General features: G+C 38.7%; 1 protein-coding gene across 1 annotated transcript in view; it reads right to left on the bottom strand.

Moving 5' to 3' along the window:
* Window positions 1-13,796, bottom strand: part of GRK7 (G protein-coupled receptor kinase 7) — a 51,202-nt gene extending 37,406 nt beyond the window's left edge. Inside the window, exons 1-2 of the mRNA XM_070753357.1 lie at window positions 12,688-13,796; window positions 11,680-12,117 (exon numbers count right to left, since the gene is read on the bottom strand). Coding sequence (XP_070609458.1) covers window positions 11,680-12,117; window positions 12,688-13,290 — 1,041 coding nt within the window. The 5' untranslated portion in view covers window positions 13,291-13,796. The remainder of the gene's footprint in view (window positions 1-11,679; window positions 12,118-12,687) is intronic.
* Window positions 13,797-18,890: the final 5,094 nt, after the last annotated feature.

Here is an 18,890-nt window from a genome sequence, read left to right as displayed (position 1 = left end):
ATCAAGAACCAGAACAAGAATTGTTGATTAAATTCTGATTCAATGTTTCAAAGTTATCCTTTAGTATTTCCAGTGTTAAAATGTTTTGTATCATTCTGTAGCTCTATTATAGTTGTCAATCTTAGTGACATTAAATTTAAAATCCTAAAAGAGATTAGTAGATTTTAATTACATTTTTCAGAAATCTCTAAATGATTCCAGACTATAACTGTATTTTCCCACAGTTCTTTATTGCTAGTGAGACTCAATTTGATGTATCAAGCTAAAAATGGAAAAATCATGATCTGGTCCTGCCTTAGGCAAAGCCACCTGCATGACCTTTCTCAACCCCAGGAAGGAGGCAATGGTCCTTTCTGAAAAACCTTGCCAAGAAAACTAGGGATTTCTCCAGTCAGTCTCCAAGAATAAGAAATAATTGAAAGGGAACAAAAATATTAGTCATGGTTTATGGGTTTGCATTATATACCTGGAAAACAATATAATTTATGTGGTCACTAGGAACTGGAACTGGAACTAAAAATTACTCAATGGCACATAATCAGTCAATTAATCCATATATTGCTGTGACATTCCTTCAATATACCAGGGTGATCCGACATAAAAAAACATATAGCCCCTCCCTGGTACAGAGCTGGAGGGATCAAGGTCTGGTGGCTCAACTGTTAATTCTCTGCCTTACAAGGCAGAAGCTGCCAGATCGAATCCCAGTAAGGAAGGGTGTGGCTAGCTGATGAGGCCAGAACAAGGCCGAAATGGTACCATCCTACTCTCCCTTAATTTTAAAATTTCAGCTAAAAACATTTGATACATACATACATACATATATATATATATATATATATATATATATATATATACACACACACACACACATACATACATATGTACGAAAACAAATATATATATATATATATATAATTTTCAAATTCAGCTTAAACATGTGACATATATATATATATTTGTTTTCGTACATATGTATGTTATTTTCGTACATATGTATGTTATTAGAAGGAATGACATGAAGATTTTATGAAGTTTCATAAAATCTTCATGTCATTCCTTCTAATAACTATGATTACACCAACCAATCAGATCACTGAAGCATAGTCACCCAATCTATTTGCTACATTCAAAGCAAATCTCCACCCCCACACTACATGCTAGGAAGAAATGTCAGTTTGCTAATATTCCATTTACAACAACACAAAGATTGGAACTCCAGCCTGAAGATGGTGAATGTGATTTCACCGAAACGTCGCATAGACATGCAAATCATTACACAGGGCAAAACCCGAACTCAGAACAATCTACATATATATATATATATATACTTAAAACATCTTAGACTAAAATGTTAGAATCAACTAACAAACAGCAGCCAATAAATGTCATAGATTAGCATTTGGTAGAACAACAATGAAGGCCTTAGAAAGGATATTCTATCCATCTACAAACATCAGACTTAGGCAACCTATTGCATTCCCTGTAATATTCTATAGAAGTTAAAGTAGAAACAGGATAGGAAAGGTTTGACACCATTGAACATTGATGTTGGGGGGGGGGGGGAGACTTCTGAGAATACCATGGATAGCCAAGAAAATAAACCAACGAATCATTGAATAAATCAACCCTGAAAAACATATAACCAGGCTCAAATTATCCTATTTCACATACATTATGCAAAGACCCAGATCTCTGCAGGCAGACTAGGGATAGGCCAACCTGGAGAACAATATAATTTATGTGGTCACTAGGAACTGAAAATTACTCAATGGCACATAATCAATCAATTAATCCATCAATCAACCAGACTAGCAAACTCCTTTTTTTTTCCCTTTTGGAAAAAATATAGGAATATTCAATCTCTATTTTCTGAAAAAAATGTGAAGGAGGAAAAAAATCCTAATAATGGAAGAGTAGGAACTATGATTTTTAAAAAAAATAAGGTGGTAATTAGAGAAAACCAAATGTGCTTTCGGATAACTATTTAATAAATCTACTAAGAACAATATCTACAAAGCTATTCTCATTATTGGCCCTCTTTTTCCTTCGTGTTTTCTATGTTAGAAAACAGTCAAAGCTCTAGCCTTTATCCATTATTATTAATAATTATGGTTATTATTAGAGAGATTGGATAGGAAGAAGACACAATAAGGAACCTCAATCTGTGTATATGATTGTGCACTGAATGTCATATGACTTCATGGAAATGAATTTGTATCAATATATTGTCCTTTAATCGGTGAAATGGCATTGGGCCTAACCATTGAGAGATTGCCTGTCTCCTGTTCTGCCTGCCTATCCTGTATGTTCCAATGAGATTGGTTTGCTTTGGATCCCATCAATTAAATAATATTACCTACAGGGAGCCAGGAAGCAGAATTTTTCTTTTGCTACACCTGTCCTTTGGGAGACCATCTTCTAGAGATCCTTATGGTCCACCTTTTCTATCTTCATGCAATCTTGTGTTTGGATGGGATTACCAGAAGACATGTCCTCCTCTCTGTCTTGTATACTCCAATCAATAGGTATATTGAAATCAGATATTATCTGGTTTTTAAAGCATCTCAGGACAGGTTGAACTATCTTCAGCAGTCAAGTGATATTGTAAATTGCCTGTTTCTTTTTCTTTTGTCTGTCAACTGACTCAACAGCCTAGATTTATGTTACAGTATTTATTTTCTGATTACAGAAATCAGCTTCAATCCAGATCGTAATATCTATTATCAAAGTAGTCTGTGGATCACATGACTTACCATGTGTATCTATTGTGAAGTTTCTACCTCAAATCTAATCTTTCCCACCCACCCAATTGTTTTCCCCCAATCACTAGGATATGTTCGTGAAAATAAAAAATTGTGTAAAACATATTGCGATCGAAAAAAAAATAGACTTTCTAATGCTCAAAATGTTAAGTTCATGTGCAGGTAAGGCTAAGAATACTTTTTGCTGTTTTTATGATAATTTTTAAATTTAAATTTAATTTAAAAGTTTAAAAAATTTAAAAGTTACTGTTTCCCCATTTGCCCTCCTTTCCAATTATCCATGTCTATCATTACATGTTCAGCTAGCCAGTAGGGTAGACATAGTCTACATGGAGAAGATAGTCCAAAATAGGACTATCCTGTCCTTGGTTAAAAGGATTAAATCAAGTTATAGTTAGCAACCAACACTGAACCTGAAATCCCATCAACAACCAACACAGCTCTTACAGAATAGATGTTATGCTGCTGAACTGGCTAGCACTGGTCAGGCCAGCAGCTGCTTACCGTATTTTTCAGAGTATAAGACACACCTTACTTTTGGGGGAGGAAAATAAGGGGAAAAAATCTACTTATCATGTATTCATCTGGCTAGCATCCTTAATGTGGTCAGTTTCAGCACATCATTTTATCCCCTGGTTAGGTTTGGAAAAGCCTTTTTCAGAGGGAGTAGGAATGAAAACAAGCCTGCAAAGACTTAGGGCAGGAAAAAACTGTTTCGGCGGATGTAGGAATTTTTAAAAATGCTGCACGCCAGGAAGTTAGCACTGCGTTAGGGCTGAAAAAGCCTCAGAGAGAGTAGGAATGAAAGCCTGCAAAAACTTAGGGCTGGGAAGATTTTTAGCACATAGTTAGGGCTGGGGGAAAAAAGGTTCAAAAAAGCTACATTCGGAATATAAGACACATCCACATTTTCAGCTTCTTTTAGGGAGGAAAAAGGTGTGTCTTATACTAAAAAAATACGGTATATGCCAGTTTTGCCTTCTGAATTATCTTCAAAGGTAGCCCCACATATAGCAATTTGCAGTCATTTTAGAGTCAAACAATCCTGATCAGGGGTGTATTCCTTTCAGTTCAGACTGGTTTGCCTGAATTGGTAGCAACCCACTGGTGATGTCACAATGGCATCACAGCTCCAGTTTGCTCAGTGCCGATCCGTGGCCACCACCATCTTTTTTTTGGAATTTTTTTTGGTCAATTGTTTTACTGTTTGGAAGTTTTTTCCTCTGCTACTGCTTTAAAAAGGGCCCTCTAGCCCACCCCTGGGTTTATTTTGCCTATCTGGACTTCAGCAAAGCCTTTGATACGGTTCCACATAAAGAGCTGATAGATAAATTAGTGAAGATTGGACTTAATCCCTGGATAGTTCAATGGATTTGCAGTTGGCTGAAGCGTAGATATCAAAGGGTTGTTGTTAATGGCGAGTATTCTGAGCAGAGCCTGGTTACAAGCGGTGTGTCACAAGGGTCTGTTCTGGGTCCTATTCTTTTTAATATCTTTGTGAGTGACATAGCGGAAGTTTTGGAGACAAGAAATAATATAAGGGCAGACTAGATGGACCATGAGGTCTTTTTCTGCCGTCAATCTTCTATGTTTCTATACTTACCTTTATTCCTTCACCTGAAGCACAGTTGATCAGCTCCTCAACTGTGGGCTGATTATAGCTACTGAGCATGCACAGAAGATTAATTGCACAAGGGAAATGACAGTGAAGGTAAGTGGAACCCACCCCTGATCCTGATCCAGGAATAAGTATCACTGGCAGAGCTACAAAGCCAACCAAATGTTAAGCCAACCAACATGTTAAGATGGATTTGCTTTGGAAGTAGTGGTTTTCTGTACCAATGGTAGCTCTATCTTCTGGGATGCACCTGCAGTCATTTTCATTCCATGTACTGTACTCCCTAACTTCTCTAAGCACTAGGTCAAGACTTCTACATCACTTATTATTTATCATTATTATTTATTAGATTTGTATGCCACCCCTCTCCGGAGACTCGGAGCGGCTCACAACATGCAGCCTGATAGCTGATGATGTAAAACTATTTATCAGCCTATGGATTACACAAGGCCTTAAACTAATGAATGGCTTGTCCCATATATTTAACATGTTAGATGTTAAATAAGATTAGTCAGAAGGTGGAGTACTGGGGTATCCCATATAGAAATTCATTCCACAGTTGACTCTCTTTATTTCTTTAGGTGTCATTGGTTCAAAATAATTGCAGGTGACTTTGCAAAATGTTACCTCTGTCATCCCATTTACATGAGCAATTTTGTTCCCAATGTGTTCCTAAAAACTAGATGTCTTCTGGGACCCTAGAGGCCAGGTCATACTAAATAATGCTGCTAAATAGCACCCTGAAGATGCAATAAATGTGGAGATGTATATCTCTTACCATTATATTATAGACCCAGAGTTGGGGTTTTTTCCTCTTTCTGGCCGTTGGTGATCCTTACCTTTTCCAATGATGCTGTAGATACCTATTCATCTCCTGGACCTCCTCAGCAAACAAAGGAACTCTACAGATTGGCACTCAGGAGTCATCCTATGAAGAACAAAGTCTCTCTATTCTATAATGCCAATTCAGTGAAACAGTGGGAGTGATGTATCGATATCTGGAGGCTTTAAGGGTTTGGATGGCTCCAAACCGGCAAGATAACAAGACTGATTGGCTGTGGGTTCTTCCTCCCAAGGACAATACCATCTGTCTGTCCATCACTTGGGGAGGGGGAGATTTGACCACCTTGGAGAGGGTCCGCAACATGGGAGTCCTCCTAAATCCACAGCTGAGGTTAGAGCAACATCTCTCAGCTGTGGCTAAGGGGACTTTCGCGCAGGTTCACCTGGTGTGTCAGTTGCGGGCCTATTTGGACAGGGAGTTTCTCCTCACAGTCACTCATGCCCTCATCACCTCTAGGCTCAATTACTGAAATGCACTCTACTTGGGGCTACCCTTAAAGAACGTTCAGACATTTCAGCTAGTTCAGCACACAGCCGCAAGAGCTGTGTTGGGCGTATCCAGGTATTCCCACATTAGTCCAGCATTCCATGTGCTGTACTGTCTGATTGGTCTCCAAATGCAATTCAAGGTATTGGTTATTACCTATAAAGCCGTGGACCAGATTATTTACGGAACCGCCTTCTGCCTCATACATCCAGCAACAGGTTAGGCCGCACAGAGTTGGCCACCTCCAGGCCCCGTCAGCCAAACAATGTCGGCTGACGGATCCACAGCTGAGACCCTTCTCTGTTGTGGCCCCGACCCTCTGGAAGCAACTGCTCCCAGAAATTCATACTGTTCCTACTCTCCTTGCCTTTTGGAAGGCACTAAAGACACCCCTATGCTGGCAGGCCTGGGAACCATGAGAGGCAGTTTCGCTCCAGACATTACATGAAAGAAGGATGATTGATTGTTTTTATTATGGGTTTTTTATTTATTTGTAAAGTTTTAAATTCTATTTATTGTTATTCTCTATTTTATTCTTGTAAGCCGCCCTGAGTCCAAAAGGAGGAGGGCCGCCTATAAATCTAATAAAATTAAAAATAAAATAAATAATTCAACCAGACTAGCTTCAGAGTTGTCCCCTTGTTTGCTTGAGAAATTGCTATCATCCACTAGAAATCAGTTGGATTCATCAGATACTTAGGATGGATTAGCCTAATTGAGCCATCCTCCCTATAAAGATTAGGGTGGCCACGTGTTCCAAATAGGACTAAATAATGAACTGGCAACGCACTGAAGAATTGATGTTGATTTTTTCACCTGTTACATCATAAGCTAATTGGTTTGAGAAGAGCATCATATTTGTCAACCATCTACTTTCACTTTGTGCCTCATACCAGTTGGTACTCAAAAAAAGACAAAATTTAATTAGTCAAGTGACATACATGTTTATGAATTTCAGTATTCAGTATTTATTACTGAAAAAAGTGGTCACTTTTTAAAAAAGGAGTTTGCTTATTTTATATACTATAAGTTGTAGGCCTCCAGATTCAAAATGTCACCTTATTTTCAGGGCATTCATCTATAGCTACTATATACTATGTCATATTCTTAAATTCCAAAGGAACATTTTATTTTATCTGTAAGTTTTATCTCTTGCTCTCCTCCAGGCTACACATAGTACTCCTTTTCTCCACAATAACAGTCTTGTGAGAGAGATTGAGGGGGGAGAAAATGACGGGGCAAAGTCACTCAGTGAGCTTATGTGCTTAAGAATGAAACGAAACTGCAATTTCTCAACTCACAATCTAAAACATAGCTGTTGAACTGCACATAGTCTATTATATTTCTATATTGTAAGCACGATTAAGCAGATATTTAATGGAAAAATACAGACACATTACAATGTTATAGTGCAAGGGACCCCAAACTTGGCAATTTTAAGACTTGTGGACTTCTACTCCCAGAATTCTCCAGCCAGCTATACTTATATTATGTCAATGGAGAAAAGACCTCAGTAACAAGATATTTTTTTCCTTGGCTCCTTTTTATTGCTATTGTTATTGTAATTTTATATTGTTGTGAGCCACCCTGAGTCCTTTGGGATTGGGCAGCGTAAAAGTCTAAATAATAATAATAATAATAATAATAATAATAATAATAATAATAATAACAACAACAACAACAACAATTTATTAGGTTTGTATGCCGCCCCTCTCCGAAGAATCGGAATAAATAAATAAATAAATAATAAACAAACAAACAAATGCTGATATATGTGTTGACCAAATCCACATTTAAAACAGCTGTTACAGGCATGTGGATGAATGGAGAAGTGTGAACAGCAAAATGTTTTGCAATAACTATATTGTTTTATTTAGAAAGTTCATAAATAACAAAATGTAAAAAAAAAATACTATTTCCAATATCACAGACTAAAATGCTTATTTCATTTATGTAGCATTTTCATTGAAATTAATACAGTGGAACCTCAAGATACGAACCTAATTGGTTCCAGGGGGAGGTTCGTAACACGAAAGGTTCGTAAGACGAAACATTGTTTCCCATAGGAAACAATGTAAAGTCAATTAATCCGTGCAACCAAAAAAAACCCCGCAAAAAAACCGCTGCCGCCCGGCTGTGACCTTTTAAAACAGCCGCGCGGCTTTCCAGCAGCCTCTGAACGCCAAACGCGGAAGTTTGGGTTTGGCGTTCGGCTTCGGGAGACGGCTGGGAAGCCGCACGGCTGTTTTAAAATGTCACAGCCGGGCTGGGGGGCTTCCCAGCAACCCCCCCAGCCTGGCTGTGACCTTTTAAAACAGCCGCGCGGCTTCCCAGCTGGGCTGGGGGGCTTTCCGGCAACCCCCCCAGCCCGGCTGTGACCTTTTAAAACAGCCGTGCGGCTTTCCAGCAGCCTCTGAACACCAAACGCGGAAGTTTGGGTTTGGCGTTTGGCTTCGGGAGACGGCTGGGAAGCCGCATGGCTGTTTTAAAATGTCACAGCCACGCTGGGGGGCTTCCCAGCAACCCCCCCAGCCCGGCTGTCACCTTTTAAAACAGCCGCGCGGCTTTCCAGCAGCCTCCAAACGCCAAACGCGGAAGTTTGGGTTTGGCGTTTGGCTTCGGGAGATGGCTGGAAAGCCGCGCGGCTGTTTTAAAATGTCACAGCCGCGCTGGGGGGCTTCCCAGCAACCCCCCCGAACCCCGAACTTTTGCCAAACTTCCGGGTTCGGGGTGGGGGTGGGTTGCTGGGAAGCCCCCCAGCGCGGCTGTGACCTTTTAAAACAGCCGCGCGGCTTCCCAGCTGTCTCCAAACGCCGAACGCGGAAGTTCGGCTTTGGCGTTCGGCTTTGGGAGACAGCTGGGAAGCCGCGCGGCTGTTTTAAAAGGTCACAGCCGTGCTGGGGGGCTTCCCAGCACCCTCCCGAACGCCAAACTTTTGCCGAACTTCCGGGTTCAGGGTTCGGCAGGGGTGGGAATCCCCCCAGCGCGGCTGTGACCTTTTAAAACAGCCGCGCGGCTTCCCAGCTGTCTCCCGAAGCCGAACGCCAAAGCCGAACTTCCGCGTTCGGCGTTCGGAGAGAGCTGGGAAGCCGCGCGGCTGTTTTAAAAGGTCACAGCCGCACTGGGGGGCTTCCCAGCAACCTCCCGAACCGAACCCGGGGTTCAGAAAAATTTTGTCTCTTCTTACGAACTTTTTTTGAGTTACGAACCGGCGTTCTGGAGGCTGCTGGGAAGCCCCGCCGCCCGGCTGTCACCTTTTAAAACAGCCGCGCGGCTTCCCAGCTGTCTCCGAACGCCGGTTCGTAACTCGAAAAAAGTTCGTAAGAAGAGGCAAAATTTTTCTGAACCCCCGGATTCGTATCATGACTTGTTCGTAAGACAAGGGGTTCGTATCTTGAGGTACCACTGTAGTTGTTAATTAATCCCGATTTCCTCATGACTTCAGTTGACTACAAAAAGATCAATAAATTATATTGGATTTTGGAAATACGGTGCATAATATTTATTTGAATGAAGTCTAGTTTTCCTCATGTGATTTAACATGAGAAGGTCTGATATGAAATTTGTAAAGAATGTAGAATTGAGGCAAAAAAAAATTTTCTTGTCTACTATTTATTTTGTAGGCACGGAACCTCTTTCAATTCTGGATTAACTTTTGGGTACGAATAGCACTTATCCAGATAATTTTGTTCACTGTTATAGAGTACATACGGTATGTAATCCAGGGACAGAACTCTAGGATACCGTCTGTTGCTGCTGTTGTTTGAAACTATGTAATACTATTAGGACTCTGTGCAGTAATTAGAAACTGATAACTATTACAATATATATGTGTGTGTGTGTGTGTGTGTGTGTGTGCGCGCGCTTTCGTATTTATTTATTGATTGATTGATTGATTGATTGATTGATTGGATTTGTATGCCACCCCTCTCCGGAGACTCGGGGCGGCTAACAGCAATGATAAAGCAGTGTACAATAGTAGTCTGATGTTAGAGACAATTAAAAACCCATTAATATAAAAAAAACCCCAAACATACATACATACATACCATGCATAGAATTGTAAAGGCCTAGGGGGAAGAGAGTCTCAATTCCCCCATGCCTGACGGCAGAGGTGGATTTTAAGGAGCTTACAAAAGGCAAGGAGGGTGGGAGCAATTCTAATCTTTGAAGGGAGTTGTTTCCAGAGGGCCGGGGCCGCCACAGAGAAGGCTCTTCCCCTGTTACCAGTGATAATATTACCAGTGATAATATTACCAGTGATAATTGAATATTATAATTGTATAATTCAATAATGATTCAATAATAATAAAATATTAATAAGGCAGCTTTACGTGGAACAGTGATACCTTTTTCACCATCAAACATTTGCATCTGCTTAACCCAGATCCTTCATAAGGATTCGATAGGTGGACAAAATGCCAAATCCAGTCTAAACATCTGACTGACTATACAATGATTTGATTATATATTATATTATTAAATAATTGTTAGAACAGTTGTTGTACAAGAAAGGCTACATTATGTAGACATTTTCATAATCGGCACTTCATAGCACTTTCTGGACCACTGGGGAGAGTTGGGAGTTCTACTTCAATTATGGGTCAAACATGAACAAAGGAGTATTGGAGACCATGGTCATGATTCAGACTATGTAGGCTGCTGCATTCATCCCATGTTATTTAATGCATATTGCTGGGGGAGGTCATCCAGTAGAACTAAATGGACGTAAATATTTAATTAAAGGATTTACAGGCCTGCTCATTTTAAAACACAACTCTACGCGACTCACAGCAGTAAAAGAAGAACAAATCACAAAACCATAAAAAACTAACTCCAAGAAGTAAAAAATTTAAAAACATTATACAAACACAAATCCACATTATTTGAAAATATAAATATTTATTAATATAATTAATAAATATTAACTAGATTTTAAAATTAAGGAGATATACAACAGCTTACACATTCACGCCATATAAACATTCCATACTATAAAAGCATTTCATACATACCATATATAAACATATGCCTATTCATTCCATAAATTTGTATGCAAATAAAAAAAATTGAAGTGTATCTTCTCACAAGGGGCTCTAGAATTCATTGCTACCTTGATGGCCAGGGACCAATCACCTCAAAATTGGGACTAGTGGGTTATATTAGAGCGTAGATGCACTCTACATGGGACTTCCATTAAATCAGAAATTCCCAACCCCCAGTCTACTGTGGTGGCACAGGCAGTTACGTATACTGCTAGAAGAGCATATCTTATACCTCTGCTTCAAAGCTGCACTATTGTCAGTCTGCTTCCAGGTCCAAAAATGTAGTTTAATTTTCTAAAGCTTTTTAAAATAAAAATATTAACAACTAAGAAGAAAGGCAATTAATTTCTGTTTCCAAATGTCCTGTTCCTCATCAAGCCCCTTGCTCCTATATTTATATATTGTGGAAACCAATCTGGCCAAGTATAGTCTGTCTTTCCCAATTTAAAAAAAAGTTTATTTTTTCCCCTTCACTGAAACAACTTTAATATTATTATGTAATTCCTATTACTTGCAATGGGCCTGTGCAGGAGAACTTTCTATAGATTATGTTTTATGTTTGGGTAATAAGGGTAACACTTTACATTAATATTTCATTTCCCCAGAGTTCATTGCATAATATACTCTTTCTTTATTTTCTCAATCAGCAATCAGAAAACATGTAATTGCTTGAATGAAAATTGAAACTTTTGGCAAGGTATAGATTTATTTTAAGAAACTATGGTACTTGAATTGCTGCCCTATGGAGTATAATTATTGAATTAGGCAAATCTTCTTACCAGTCTGTCACATAGAATAAAAATAGCAAATAAGATTTAGTCAGGATCAAATCTGAAAGAATTAACACTGGATCTAACACATAAGAAACAGAGAGAATTGCTCTACTGCATCTGCAACCCTGCACAGTAAATACTCACTTACCCTGTTGGTGATTTTTTTGCCGTCCTTGACTTCTACTGCCAAACCAAGATCAGACAATCGGCAATGACCATTATCGTCCAGGAGGACATTTTCTGGTTTCATGTCCCTGTAGACAATTTTGATGGAGTGGAGGTGCAGTATCCCACAGATAATCTGAGCTGAATAGAATACGACTCTATCCCTTTCCAAGCCTCTTTCACCCACATTGTAAATGTGATATTTAAGGTCCCCACCATTCATGAGGCTCATGACGAGACATAAAGCGGTTTTACTTTGAAAAGCATAGGCCAGCGTGACAATGAAACGACTGTTGACTTTTTCAAGTATCTCCTTTTCAAGAAGAGCCATACTTTCACCCTTTTTTTTCTTCAATCTTTTTTTGTCCAGTTTCTTACAAGCATACATCTTCCCGGTACATTTCACCTGGACAGCACAAACCTACAGCATGTTCCATGCAAAAAGAAAAAGTCCAAGTGAGCCATTTATATTGGGAAGCAGAGAGAATGAGCAATGACAATTCTGAACTGCTTTAGTGATAACTTGAAAATAAGGTCTCTTGGCTGGAATATGATCTACTACTAGCCTTTCTACCGACTTAAAGTGTAAGAGTAGGAGTAACACTACATACATTTTAAACTAATTAAAAATAACAAATTATATTTTGCATTCTGTCTTGCCTGTTAACAGTTGTCATAAGTGATTATATAACCAGAAAGTTGAGGAATAAATTTCATAAACAAATAATAGAATTATTTACTATCTCATGAAAAATAAAAAAGATGATTTCCTGTAAGCAACTCTGAGCCAATTAAAGGGAAAGCTACATATTGGTCCTGAATACATATTACTACAAAGGAAATAACCAGTGAAAAGGACTAAAATATGGATATATAACAAGAAATCTTGTTTATGCAAAAACATATCTAGTGACCCATGGTCTAAAGAATTTATTTAAGTACCGAAGATCATCTATATTTATAGCATGTAGACTAAATAACTGCTCCTTACCTCTCCAAAGCCTCCCTTGCCTAATACTCGAAACTCTTCAAAGAATTTATCATTTATAGATTGCCGCTCATAGCCTTTCCACTGCAAGAATTTCTCATAGAATGGACTGGCCTGGAAGCCCTCGAAGGGTTTTCCATTAAGATAGCCTTTTGTTTCTTCCCTGGCCAACTGCACAAGATTCTCAAAATCATTTGTGGAGGCTGACTGGCACTTGTTGGATAGGTCCGTACTAAGAAATTTCAAGTAAGTGTTGCTAACATTCTTCAGGTACATGTTGACCATGCCCTCTAGGAGACTACCCTTGATGCTGTCTTCTGATAACTCCCAAGCAGAAATTTCATCCAAGAATTCTTGGGCCAACTGATATTCAGGCACAGTCGCCAGGTAGTCTTTGAAAAATGTCTTGCCGATGGGTTGCTGCTCACAAATGCTGTCATAATCCGGAGAAATGGAACTCTTAATTTCAACACATTCCTCAACCTTAGGTAGGTTAATGCTCTTGCGCCGCTTTTGCATATCCTTGGCATCCACATCTCCAGACTTCCTGGCTTGCAAGTATGCTGTGTTCGCAATCAGATTATCAAGTCCCCCCATATCACACATCTTGGCAATCAATTGGAGTAGCAGAGCTTGCTGGGGTAAAAACACTGGGGAATCTTGTGGTATTTCTCTGGGGTTTGCTTCTTTGTGCCACTACTTGGTTATATATATAAGCTTCAGAGAATAGGAGGGACACTGCCGGCTCCAGTATTAAATACCTCTGAAGGATTTTCACTAAGTACCTTTGAGGTGTATGCACCATTTGTGGAAAATGGCTAGTAAGAGGTTTCTCTGTAAGGAGCTTTAGGTTTTCTATCTATAGCTAAAGGGATGCCATCCCAGGAAAATCTCCTCACTACCTCCACCACTATCTAGTGTTCGTTTCTCAGTTCTGAGTCTACAATTTCTCAGTTCTGAGTCTACAATCTGAGTCTAGAAATTCTTGCCAATGTACACTCTTTTTTGTTAGTATCTTCATTAAACCAGGCCAAACACATGGCACTCAAAAAAAGTGTTATACAAAGTAGGCCCCCTATAACTGCAAAAATGTCTTTAAGCCACATAGTTAGACTTTTGTGAATTCCTGAAAATCCTAAAAGACATTTTTGCAGTTATGATTTTATATATATGTACGTTTATGTATTTGTACTTTTCCTAAATTGATTTGAATTCATGTAGAGGAATTGTAGAAGACAGGAGCAAGATTTTTGTGGATTATAAAGATGCAGCTTATAATATTAGCATTTATTTGGATCTTCATAAAATTGGTTTAGTTTAAACTGAATTGTGGCCACTAAAAATAATTATTCTTCCTTACCAAAATTGCTGTTTGAAAACTCTGAAGACAGTTGTGAATTCCTGAAAATCCTGTCTTCAGAGTTTTCAAACAGCAATTTTGGTAAGGAAGAATAATTATTTTTAGTGGCCACAATTCAGTTTAAACTAAACCAATTTTATGAAGAACGCATCCAAATAAATGCTAATATTATAAGCTGCATCTTTATAATCCACAAAAATCTTGCTCCTGTCTTCTACAATTCCTCTACAGGAATTCAAATCAATTTAGGAAAAGTACAAATACATAAAAGTACATATATATAAAATCATAGGTCCATATGGTTCAAACTAGACCATCTCAATTTCTTACAACTTGGGGGGGGGGGGGGGAATCTCACATTAGTTTAAAACAAATCTGGTAGCTGACATTAAAAACCATTCTTGGCAGCATTATTTTTAATTTAGCACTTGAACTAATGGGATTACAAAGGGAGCTGGTATCAATCGCTATATTTAGAAATGTCTCGCACTTCATTATAAGAAACTGTTTGATTTAATGGCTCTCATAATGTTTTGCAATGGGCTTAGTGTACATATTAACACCATAAAAAAATAAACGTTCTTGTTCTCATTTGGATTTACCAATCATTATGAGATTATACTACTAAAAAATTCTAATTTTAGGCAAATGTACTTAAGAATACAAAATATTCACAACAGTTGCCAGTGGATGTATAATTCCTGAAATATAATACTCCTTTGGAAATAATAGATACTAATTGCTACTTAGAAAAGCAATCAGTCATTAAAAATATTTAATATCACTTTAGTTCAGTTCAGATACAATGCCAAGGCATGCTTTGTGCAAAGCACTATGTAGAATTGCTTATTCTAGATATGTTAACAAATATTTTTAAATGGGAAAAAGGCAGACTAACACATATCATCCTTGAAAATATTATTTTTTCACAGCTAATATTTTGTATAGATGTATAGATGGAGATATAGTAAGAATTGTTTGTTAAAACAATTAAAATGGTCATAAAATGTGTATATATGGTCCTTAAAGGATTTTTCTATATTTGTTATCATTATCTTCTTTAACTTCTCTTATTTCTGACTTTTAAATATTATTGAAAGAAACTTATTTCAGCTTTCCAGTATTTTGATACATTAAATTTGTCAGCTAGAAACTTGTCAGTACAAAATTGATTATTTATTGCACACCATTTATAGCTGGGGTGGCCCAGTGGTTAGAGTGCAGCATTGCAGGCTACTTTAGCTAACTGCTAGCTGTAATTCAGTTCAGATCTCACTCCTGGCTCAAGGTTGACTCAGCCTTCCATCCTTCCAAGGTGGGTAAAATGTTATTGGGGGCAATATGTTGATTCTGTAAATAGCTTAGAGAGGACTGTAAAAGCACTATGAAGAAAATATTATTTCACTGAAAGAGTAGTAGATCCTTGGAACAAACTTCCAGCAGACGTGGTTGGTAAATCCACAGTAACTGAATTTAAACACGCCTGGGATAAACATATATCCATTGTAAGATAAAATACAGGAAATAGTATAAGGGCAGACTAGATGGACCATGAGGTCTTTTTCTGCCATCAGTCTTCTATGTTTCTATGTTTCTAAGTGGTATATACCGTATTTTGGGGGGGGTATAAGACGCACCGGAATATAAGATGCACCTTAGTTTTTGAGGAGGAAAATAGGGAAAAGAATCTGCTTACCAGGTATTCATCTGGCTAGCGTCCTTAGTCTGGTCAGTTTCTGCACATTATTTTCTTCCCTGGTTATGGGCTTAAAAAAACCTTTATTCTGAGACAGTAACAATGAAAAAGCTTCAAAACCAGTAAGAGCTGGGAACATCGTTAGCACCTGGTTAGGGCTGGAAAGAAACTTACTCAGAGCAAGTTAGAGTAATGAAAAAAAACCCTGCAAAGACTTAGGGCTTGGAAAGCATTGTTCGCAGAAACAAGGTAAGATCTGGGAAGATCGTTAGCAGCTAGTTAGGGCGGGGGGGGGGGGCATAGCTACATTCAGAGTATAAGACGCACCCAAATTATCAGCCTCCTTTAGGGAGGAAAAAGGTGCATCTTATACACCGAAAAATACGGTAAAATACCTTGATTGAAACAAAATGTTTAATAAGGTGCCCCAAGTCACATTAATTAGCAGGTTAATTAAGTATGGGCTGGATTGCATGACAATTAGTGACATCGTTAACCCCAAAATTATATTCAGTACTATTAGTGACTCTGTTCTGTCCTAGTGCCGGTCCCAATAATCAGATGCACACAAATTGTCTAATTAATAAAAGGATTTAATATGTACAAAAGTCCCAATATTGTAAAAGTCTTTTAAGAGTAGCAAAGCTAGCAAAGTAAAGTTCCAGAGTGAAGATAACCCAGTAATAATTACCAGCTGTAGCCAGTGTTCTCAGACGAAGTTCTCAGAAATTAACTGGAAGACCGAAGCTCATTAGCAAAGCCAAGAATGTGTTCTTTTAAAGTCCAAACTGAATGAAATAGACGAGATGATTTCTCAATGAACGTTGATTTTCTGCAACAAGGTGGAGCATGCCTCACCCTTAAATAGTGTGAGGGAGTGACCCAATTACCCAGCAGCACTACTTATGACTCTTTACCTAGCAAACCATTCGTGCCTTTTATATGTCCTCCGAATCCTAGCCTCCAGAAGTGGCTCCTCCTCTTCCCAAGTCACTCAGCCCTGGAAATGCTAACTCATTTCTGACAGGAAGTGGTGTTTCATTCCTGAGAGGAAGTGCTGAAGGCCCTGGCTGTTGTTCTGCTCCTGACCCCTCATCACTGTCACTGTCAGGTGCCAGAAATACAGTACGCCTGCCTCGGCCCTCCACCGTCTCTGTGTCTTCGAGTCCATAACTATTTGTGCAGGACGTGACCGAACTACCGCAGCTAGTCGACTTTTGATCATAACTTAAATTTTCAAAATTTCCATTGCCCCATTTTATTACATTTCTTGCCACAAGTATTGAATCACTGCAATTGTTGTTAGAACATGGTTAAGTGAATCCAGGGATGGGTTCCTCCTGGTTCGGACCGGTTTACCCAAACAGATGTCACAATGACATCACCGAACTGGATCGGTCAGTGCCATTTTTTAAAAAGAAAATTTTTTGAATTTTTTTGTCTTCTGAGCATATATAGGGAAATTGTATCTCGTTGAAGCAAGGAGAGGAGAGGCCAGACCCACCCAAGCCCTAACACTTGACGTGAGTGATGTCAAATTGGCAACTCCCACCGTCACATGATCACAAAGCCACTCCCACCCAGTCACATGACTGTGAAACAACTATCCCCAGTCATGACTGCCAAGCCACTCCCATCTAGTCAGAGTGGCAAGCACACCCACAGAGGGGTAGTAAAAAAAGTTTGGAACCCACCAGAGCAAATCTGGCTTCCCCATTGGCTTTGCTTTCAGAAGGTTGCAAAAAGTGATCAGATGTCACCCTGAAACTGTCATAAGCCAGTTGCCAAGCATCTGAATGTTGATCACGTGACCATGAGGATGATGTAATGTATGCAAGTGTGAAAAATCAGGTCACTTTTTAAATGCTGTTGTAACTTGTCACCAAACAAATGGTTGTAAGTTAAGGACCAGGGGGTCCAGCAGGTTCTGGAGAATCAGTAGCAGAAACTTTGGGTAGTTCAGAGAACTGGTAGTGGAAATTTTGAGTAGTTTGGAGAATTGGAAAATACCATCTCTGGCTGGCCCCAGACTGGGGTGGGAATGGAGATTTGCAATATCCTTCCCCAGGAGTGGGGAGGGAATGGGGAGTTTACAGTATCTTCCCCGGGAGTGGGGTAGGAATGGAGATTTTGCAGTATCCTTCCCATGTCATGCCCACCAAGCCACGCCCACAGAACCACTAGTAACAAAAATTGGATTTCACAACTGTTAAGAACTTACCTGTATTGTGGAATGTTACAAGAATCAGACCAGTTGTATCTCCCTTTGTTCAATATTTAAGGAAGCACAACTGCGTTTTGTTTGCTCAACTCTTCCCAAACTTCCAATTGTAGTGTCTTACTATGGTAAGAAAGGCCTCTCTCATTGTTTATTTAGAGCCACCAAAGTTTACTAAAATTAAAGAAACAATGGATTCAGAATTTGGAATGGCAAGCTGATATGAAACTAATCAGTTATCAGGTTTGGGCTCTAGCCTCATCTTTAGTTTTTGGACACTCAGAAAATAATCTGACCATTTTCTTTGGCATATTTTGAAGTTGTGACAACAGCATATATGTGTTTTCAGAAATAAAATCATATGTCATCTACATCTACTGGTGTGGGTCTGTCCAAACAGAAATGCTATTCATCTTTTTATACTACTCTTATTACAATATCATTCCAACAACAGTAGAATTCTAAGCATGCACAAATTACTTATTTCTTTTACTGATTACTTACTTAGTTTCTAAAGCTATCCACTTACTCATCAGCTCTGGCTTACAAGAGGGTCAAAAATGTATTTTAAATCTATTAATTCATAGAAACACATGTCTTAAATATAATATTGCTAAATTTTCTGCTATAACTTGCCATCTCCATACAGGTAGTCCTTGATTTACATTTCTTTTAGTGACCATTCAAAATAACAATAGTACTGAAAAAAGTGACTTACAACCAGTCCTCACACTTGCAACTATCATAGCATTCTGATAGTCACAAGATCAAAATTCATACACTAGAATGTCTTTTTGATGGTTGCAGTTTCCCAGGTTTATGTTATCACCCTTTACAGCTGATGTCCAACAAGAAAAGTCAATGGGGAAAAACTGGATGCACTTTAAAACCACATGGTTCACTGCAGTAATATTTTTAACATGGCAAAAGGT

Source organism: Erythrolamprus reginae, chromosome 5 (assembly GCF_031021105.1).
Source record: "Erythrolamprus reginae isolate rEryReg1 chromosome 5, rEryReg1.hap1, whole genome shotgun sequence".
Lineage (NCBI taxonomy): Eukaryota > Metazoa > Chordata > Lepidosauria > Squamata > Dipsadidae > Erythrolamprus > Erythrolamprus reginae.
Note: the sequence above shows the minus strand (reverse complement) of the source record. Positions and strands in the feature narration are given on the sequence as shown.